This window comes from Colossoma macropomum, unplaced genomic scaffold (genome assembly GCF_904425465.1).
Source record: "Colossoma macropomum unplaced genomic scaffold, Colossoma_macropomum, whole genome shotgun sequence".
NCBI classification, from domain to species: Eukaryota; Metazoa; Chordata; class Actinopteri; order Characiformes; family Serrasalmidae; genus Colossoma; species Colossoma macropomum.
This window is the reverse complement of record NW_023494800.1, coordinates 26688638-26697058: the sequence shown is the minus strand read 5'-3', so window position 1 is coordinate 26697058 and position 8421 is coordinate 26688638. Positions and strand designations below refer to the sequence as shown.

General features: G+C 39.9%; 1 protein-coding gene across 1 annotated transcript; it reads left to right on the top strand.

Moving 5' to 3' along the window:
• Positions 1–2191: 2191 nt before the first annotated feature.
• On the top strand, positions 2192–7660 carry LOC118820618 (glutaredoxin domain-containing cysteine-rich protein 2). Its single transcript, XM_036588998.1, has 3 exons — positions 2192–2527; positions 3457–3669; positions 7490–7660. Exons 1-3 carry the CDS (start codon positions 2192–2194, stop codon positions 7658–7660), a joined length of 720 nt encoding a protein of 239 aa, XP_036444891.1.
• Positions 7661–8421: the final 761 nt, after the last annotated feature.

Here is an 8421-nt window from a genome sequence, read left to right as displayed (position 1 = left end):
CCCTCATTCAGGGTTGCCTGGTTCACAGTTTTCTCACCAAACTGTGCTAGCTAGAAAATGCATGTATTTATTGTTTTGGGGCTACTTTCTAAATTTATCGTGGCTACTGAAAAAGTGTCAACACTTCGAAAACACATTGTCTGATGAATGTACATCAGTCCTAGTGTTGAACTGCTGGCAACCTAAGGATACATATACATGTATAGTAAGAGAAGGGGCAGAAGAGTGTGGCACATTTGGTGGCACGTTGCTGCTAGCCAGCTTAAGGTCTCGTCCTGACCTTTCTACACTTGAAGGGGGGCAAATGTTTATGTAATATCAAGAAAAGAGATCTCTGAAGTCTACACTGACAACTATTAATTAAAAGAAAAGTAAGATAAATGGTTTTACCTTAACTGACCTTCTCCAAGTTCAGTGGGCAGGCTCTTCTCCATACGCAGTGTAAGGAGGGGCAGAGGAGACAATATAATTACAAAAGTGTATGCTAACAGATGCAAAAATGTTAATAATATAAATACATTCACCCATGATTTTTGCTCTTTTAACAGCCCAGAATTAAACAACTCCAATATAAAACTCCAATATAGTTTTAACAAAGGTTACAGATATAACTAGAAGTACATGAACTGAATAAACTGTGCTGACTTCTGTGTTCTGCATTGTAATTTGCATTAACCATGTATGTATGCAGTAAGACACTCACATAAAATGTATTTCAAATATACAAGATATCAAATTATAACTGCATGTATCAATACCTACAACAGTTGATTTTGTCATATTAAAGGTTCATTTGTTAATATTTAAAATTGTGATATTGGAATATAAATTCATTATTTGGAAAGGTATTCCAAACAGTACATTAGTGACTGTCTAAGTGCATTAGACAAATATTGTGGCAAATTTTTATACATTTTCAAATGTATTTGATAAGTAGATTTACATACATTTATTTTTGTATGGTATATTTCTTGGTGTAATATTTCTCCATAGATTTTAAAATAAATGTATTTTATAATATAGTTGGTTAATATAGCATTAATTCTGAAATACATTTTCGTGTTTGGAATATGTTTTGGCATGGACTGCAGTGTATTTGACATGTATTTCAAATGTGTAAAAATACATGTCCATATATATATTTTTTTTTATATACGGGCTGTCATTGGATTAGGACAAACCATTCTTTTCCATTCTCCCAATATTTAACCCAAGTCACTGCCTATGCGAGTCAGTGTTCACAATAGTGGTCATAGGAACCTTGTTTTAATGCCTCATAAAGCTACCTCACCTTTATTACATAAATGGGTTACAAATATGTTGCCTGATGCCTGAGACATTAGTTCTGAGATAAGATTTTGGCCTAAAACGTATTTTTTAAACCCATTCATGGCATAGAGGTACATGCAGGCTGTTCTTAGGCAAACACTGTTTTCGAGATTCACCACTATTTCACTATTATCTGCGTTACATATAAAACCATGTGTAGGTTCACTGGTCAATGTGGATAGTAAATAAAATGGCTGTATTCACAAGCCCTGGTTCCTCTCACCACCTCTGTAAAGAAATCCGAGATGATAAGTCTCAAACCACTCTGAATGACTTCGTTTATATCTTAACAATTAAATTATGCAGAATTATTGAAAATTGGTGGATTTACCCTTTGTAACTTTGTAAGAAAATCTAACATTGTAGTGCTACACCATAAAGTGACTAAATATATCTAAACTTTTCTTCATTTTTAACACGTCTTTAAAGGGGTACAGTAAAAATATAGAACATTCAAAATAGTCTCAATTTTGTAAATCCACAAATTGAGGGTTGTAAGGTCCTGCTACTTGCTAACGCACTATATCATAAACTCAAACAAGAAAAGGTTGATGCTGAACATGCATCAATACAGCACCTTAAATAGATTAGCATATTTTAAAACCCCTTCCCTTATTAGTACAAAGACACACCTGCTGTGTTCCCTCAACCATGATTATTTGATGAAAGCAAGAGGTCTCAGTTTCAGCTCCTCCTGTTCTGCACCTGATCTGGCTGCTCAATAATTGAGCAGGGGTGCAATGGAGAGTGGCTGGATTTCTCACTTCTCCTCATTTTCCACGCAATACTGCCAGCGTGGATGGCAGGTGCTACACGGTCGTCCTCGAGAACGTTTAACACCAAGAACATCCAAAAAGTGACCATGGAGGAGCCGCAGAAGAAGACGGGGTCCAGGTACGAGAGCAAGCCCCGTAAAGTGAGGTTCAAGCTGGCCTCGTCCTACAGCGGCCGAGTGCTGAAGCACGTGTACGAGGACGGACAGGAGCTGGAGAGTCCTGAGGAGAAGTACCCTCACAGTTTCATCCACACCAAGATCCCTCAGCACCTGGACATGGGGCAGCTTTGCGGCTTCGAGGAGATGCAGGACCAGGGTCTGTACCCACCCACGGGGCTCATTGCTCAGAGGATCAACGTGTACCGGGGAGTCAGTGGCTACAGGCCTCCAGCCTATGGAGATGTGCAAGATGGTGATGAAAAAGTTAGTGGAGTCTTGATAACATGGTTGCAACGTGCTCATGCTGAGATAAGTGACAGCGTTTTATCATGGCTTTGACGCTGCGGCATTTTACAATTGCTTTGTTGTGGCTTTTTTGACCTGATACTGTGAGTGCGGCAAAGAAAGTCTTGGCAGTTTCTCCTTTCCCTGCATTACAATCCCTAACTGTAGCCTTACATAATTGATACTTCTCCAGTGTACGATTACTTATTCCCAAATCAGTCTATTTATAGAGGCGCTTGGCTTTTAACCATAGCCAGTCTAGCCTCAGGATACAGGTTGACATTCTTAGCTTTGCTTTAATTGTTTGGTGTGCGCTGCTTTTCTTTCCCGCTTAATGTGTGTGCACAATGCCACTCTCAGATAATTGGGGTGAATAATTAGACCAAATCCTCCAGCAAAATTTATCATTAGCATGCAGCTGCTGAAAGTGGCTTATCAGAATGTGAAAGAAACAAGATTGCTTTTAGGGATTTTTCCTCTTGCTTGCATCCCAGATGGATCTAAGACAAGGCATATATCCATGCCTAGGAATGACTGCTCAAAAAAGCCTTCTATTTAGGTATCTGGACAGGTAGGCAGGATTACCTGCTGGGCATTGCTGCCTATGTACCAGCACCTTGTAATTCTGCTCCATATTATTACAGTGTCAGTCATAAAGTTCTGCTGCAGTCGTTCTCCGGTAGATCCGCAACTCAAACTTGTCACGAAAGACTGGCAACAGTGTTTGTCATGCTTCCCTCAAAGGATGCTCTATTCATAGCATTCCCTGATTACAGTGAGAGAAACGGATTCAAAGTAGACGAAAGCGCGCTTCGACCCATTGCTTTGGTGTGCATTTTTCCCAGTTTAACTGATGACATGTAATTTCAGTGTTCTTCATGTCTTTGTGTTTGGATGTTCCGTTCCAGGCACCAGTTTTAGACTTTGGAAAGATCATCATCTATACCAGCAACCTGAAGATCATCCGGTCTCCTCATAGAAAAGGAGAGTCTGGTAGAAGCCATCATCGGAGTCGGGGGGAGGGAGGAGAGGCCTCACCAGGCCGGGAGTCCAGGTCCAAAGGAAGACACAAAACAAAAGGTGCCCGTGCAGAAGAACGCAGCCCTACACCCAAACAAAAGGTGTCCATAAAGGTTAGGACCTCCACGTCTTGGATTTATACTAGGGCTGCATGAAATGGACGTAATGCTAGTATTGTGATCAGGCATGTGCATAGACAGACCTGAAGAGGTGCTTGAGCCCATGGCTGCATCCAGAAACTTTTGCCACTGCTCCTGTCTTCCCTTTCCCTTCCTATGGTTTCTCTCCTCCCTGGAAAAGTGTGGAGGAACTGGGGAGAGGAAAGGAGCAGGAGGAATGGAGAGAATGAGCAGAATGAGCAGTCTCACAGAGGAGACTGGGCACTGGATTGGTAAGAAAAAGCACTTTCAAGGTTTCTGGACGCAGCCCAAGCCCTTCTGCCCTTAGCGCTAGTGGGTCAGCTCAAGTGCCTCAAGCTTTATTGCTCTTGAGCGTCCCCTCTGGTGCAGTACCAGTCACCTGGGGAGATTTTACCTGAGTAACTCTCACCTGTCTCGGGTACATGCATCACCAATTGCTGGAAATCACTCCAATAAAGCATCGATAATCTCTTTAAGAAAGCTTCACATTGCATAATGTGGTTCTGCTGTGTGATGAACCAAACATCCAAACAAATGCAGTAAGGGGTTCTAAAATTTTGCTAAACCAAGTTTTTGTTATTGTAAAAAAACGGATTTATGTGAGGATCTGTGGAGCTCTTAAATAGAGATGAATGGTATCAATTATATAGCACACTAGGGAACATTACAACATTGCCTGCTGAAGATGAGTTCAAATCAGGCACAACTGACTGTCTCTCTAAAATGCCACTCTAATAAGAGTGGGTGCAATACACTGTGAATTAAGTTTAATTGCTTAAATCTTTCCCCTCAAAACTCTGGGCATGAGCCTGATTGCAATTACATTGCTACATATTGCAATGTGGTTGAAGATCAATATGGTTGAATACTCGTCAGATTTCATGAATACCTCGATTTATCAAAACACCCACAGAAACACTCATCTGGAACCGTGAGTGGTGAAGATGCCCACATCACACTGTATAAAACACTGTGACAAGTTAGGCAGGGGTGTCCTGGTGACCTGAAACCCTGAAGAAAGTAGTTTCAACACCTGGCTCTAATACCAAATCATCGTTGTCCAATGAAAAACAAGTATCTCCAAAATATTAAGTTTACAGTAGAAGGCAAAAACACTCTTACCTTTTAATGTAAGTCAATGTAATGAGATTTTGTTCCAAGTGATTTTAGAGCATTTCTATTGGTCCATTCATCATGAAATGTAAAGGACAGCTGGTGTGTTGAAATGTAGAGATGTAAAAATCAACAAAAATGGAGATACATGGATTTCACTGGACAGCGACGAAATGTTCCTGAGGGCCTTTAATTACTGGACCAAGTGTGTAAGACTAGGGTTGGAACTAAACTTTCCAGGGTAGATCACTACAACGGGACATTGGGCAGTCATGCGTTAGACGGCTATCAGAGTTGCAAAAAGCATTATCATAAAACTAGCTAACAATCAATATATTACACAGCCAAAACATACACAAACTAATGGAAAAACAAAATGGTTTAGTTACAGTTCTATGCAGAATTTTGACCAAACATATAATTAAAAGCATTTAATTACTTTTATTAAATTAAATAGTAATGTGCAGAAGTTTACACACACTTCCAGTTATTATCATTGACTCGCTGACTCTGGTTAAGCAGGTTAAGAACTGTCATTAGGAATTGTCAGCTGATGAAAACTGATGACTCCTTAAACCTAACACTCAACAACCATGGGCTACTCTAAGCACCTGACTGAGGAAAATGAAGCTAATTGATGCCTAAAAAGCAGCAGAAGGCTGCAAAAATATCCAGACACTTATAGGACCTGCATAGGACCTGCAGGAGGGTTTAGTTGACACAGGAGTCGTGGTGTGCTGGAGAGCAGCATTTGATGACATTTGAAGAACACTTTGCCAAATGTTAAGCATGGGGGTGGATCTATTATGCTTTGGTTTGTTTGGCAGTCAGTAGCACAGGATATATTGCATGGGCAGATGGAAGAAAATGGAAGAAACCAAATATTAGCAAATGTGACACAGGACAATGATCCAAAACATACCTCAAAATCCACCATGAACTACTTCAAGAAATGCAAGCCGATGCTTTTGGGTTGGCCCTCATAGTCCCTTGACTTAAGCATGTCACAGTACTAGAAGTGTTCTGCATGGAAGAATGGGTAGAAAGATGAAAATAGGAGTCCTAACTGGCTACAAACAGCACTAACAAGACATTTGCCAATTAGTAGGGTGTCCAGACTTTTGCTCATGCCACTATTACTATTTTTTATATCCGTATATAAAGTAACTGTTAACATTTGCTAAAAAAGTAGTTTGCTGCAGTGATTGTGTTTACTTCAAAAATTCGGAATAATTTGGTCAAGGGTGTCTAAAGCTCTAACTGTACTTGATTCACCTATTCCCTTAATGGAGATTCTTAATGAAAGTCTGTTTCCTAAAAGCATTTTGTCCTCTAACTCCAACAACCAGAAACTTAAATTTTATGTAGCGATAGTGCATTTAAATCATTTAAAAAGCATTCACTAGGCATAACGCATATTTGTAGTATTCAGAATGCAGTTTAGACATGAAGTGTCTTGAATAATAGAAAGTGTCTCATTCAACATTGATGATGATCTGGCACTAGTCTTCGTGCATTATGTGCACATGTGAAATCTATTATGTTCCTCATTCCCTCATTTTTTTCTCATATTGAGCCAGAGTGTTGTTAGCATCAAAAGTAAGCTTTTACTTAGCATCTAGAGCATTACTACAGTGTAGCACTGCCTCAGCGTAGGCAGCAGTGGCAAAGTGTGACTATTGGAGCTAGGCCTTTAATTCGGGCCATAAATGTCACAACTCTGTCAGAACATGAGGAAAAAACACCTCTACACTAATGTCAACCTCTGCTAGAGTCCCTGTGGGATGATAGTAGTTTGTTAGCACTAAGCTAACAGCAATTCACATGAACACTGTTGGGCAGTTCTAGATTGAACACAGACATTTGAAGCTTCTAAAAGACTTTTTTACATGAAGAATGTGACAGACATGTTAGCATATATGTATTACCTTGTAACAGTTGCCGCTGTTTTCCATTCCTCACAACTCACTGATTAGGCTGCTGCTCTTATTAACAATCAGTGATGAAGTCTTAAAGTGATGGAATTCAAATTGAAATAATTTGAAAAAGGTTGATTTCTCTATAATTTCATAATTGTGCTGATGGTTAATCTAACATGTTAGGCTTTCTCTTCATTTCGTGAAGTCCTAAACAATATGAGAGCTTGCTTAGCTGTATCTACCTAGATACCACGAAGAGAAAACAATTCCTTCCACTGAGCATTTCAAGAATGTAACTCTTCCATCCAGAACTTAACAATGACGTAAGAGTAAATACTTGCAGAGTTTAAATACAAGCATGACTCTATTGAATAAAAATGAATTAAAAATTACAGACATGTATTTATTAGTTCCCAGAAATCATTAGGCCTTCTCTGAAGGCCTAGAAGGCTCTGAGTGTTCCTCTCTGGTAGGCAGGTTTCTCTTTTTGATTGGTGTAATGGCTCTACCACTCTGAGTGTAGGTAAATACAGTCTGAATCAGGCAGTTAGCGTTCTCATCCAGGGATATTAGCATATCAGCAGTAGCATGAAGTTATTGAAATCATCAAACATCTAAGACTCTGGGAATGTATAATCCAGCACAATACTACTAATGAGCTCTCTGCCTAATCAGTGGGATGTTCCGCTGTCAGAGCAAACACAATTCTTGATGGAACACACATGTGCTTGCTTGTTTGTTCCCTGCAGGAGGTGACCAGTTGCGAACAGTGTGGAGGGTCAGGCAGTGCCCCTTGTTCCTTGTGCCATGGCAGCAAGTTGTCCATGTTGGCCAACCGCTTCAACGAGTCCATCCGTGAGCTGCGCTGTCCTGCCTGCAATCCTGATGGTCTGGAGCGGTGCCAGTTGTGTGCCCAGTAACCTGCGGGACTTTGTGTTTTTGCTGTAGTTTCAGCAAAGGCACTGGTCAGAAGAAAAAAGAGAAACTGTACATGTGATGTTGATGGCAGGGACTGAGATTGATAAGAATGATTGAAAGTTTAATGGGAATAACAGACAGCATAGACTGTAGCTACATTTTCTGACCATTTTCGAACAAGGGGCAAAATGAATGAAAAAGTAATAAACAGAGAGAAAAGCAGAGATTGAGTGTGTGAGAGAGGAAAGAGAGCTAATCGAGGGAGGCATTTCTCTATGCACAGTTGCAGAATACACAATGGAAAGTGAAAATGAGGATGATTCTGATTCCAGGAACATTTTCCAAGATTTGTAATTACATAGCAAAACCCAATTAAGATGGAGGATAATATAAAATGTGTTTGCTCCATCAAAGCACCATATGTTAAGGGGGGCTACGAATAGGATTTTAATTATGATTTGTGTTGTTGCAGTGATGGAAGGAAAGGAATTGGAAGCATTTTTATAATGTATTAGTAGGGAATTACAATTAAAGGGCCAATATGACGGAAAACCAAATTTTTCTCGCATTTTGGAAATTTGAGAGTGTGCTTTAGCATGTAAACTTTGGTAAAGTTTCACAACGTCTTCTTCACTACCCAGCGCATACAGTCCACATGTGGAAAGTGAATTTGTTGTTTCTGTGATGTCACTAAAGAAGCGTTGGGAAATGGTCATGTTAATGGTCATGTTAAAAAGAACTGTTTCTGGGCATAAACCCACAC

What these genes read in the sequence shown, in the direction of transcription:
- LOC118820618 (XM_036588998.1), top strand. Translation starts at nt 2,192, where the DNA reads ATGGAGGAGCCGCAGAAGAAGACGGGGTCCAGGTACGAGAGCAAGCCC. An exon ending in TGCAAGATGGTGATGAAAAA is followed by an intron (nt 2,528 to 3,456) that starts GTTAGTGGAGTC and finishes GTTCCGTTCCAG; the next exon opens with GCACCAGTTTTAGACTTTGG. An exon ending in GCCCTACACCCAAACAAAAG is followed by an intron (nt 3,670 to 7,489) that starts GTGTCCATAAAG and finishes TGTTCCCTGCAG; the next exon opens with GAGGTGACCAGTTGCGAACA.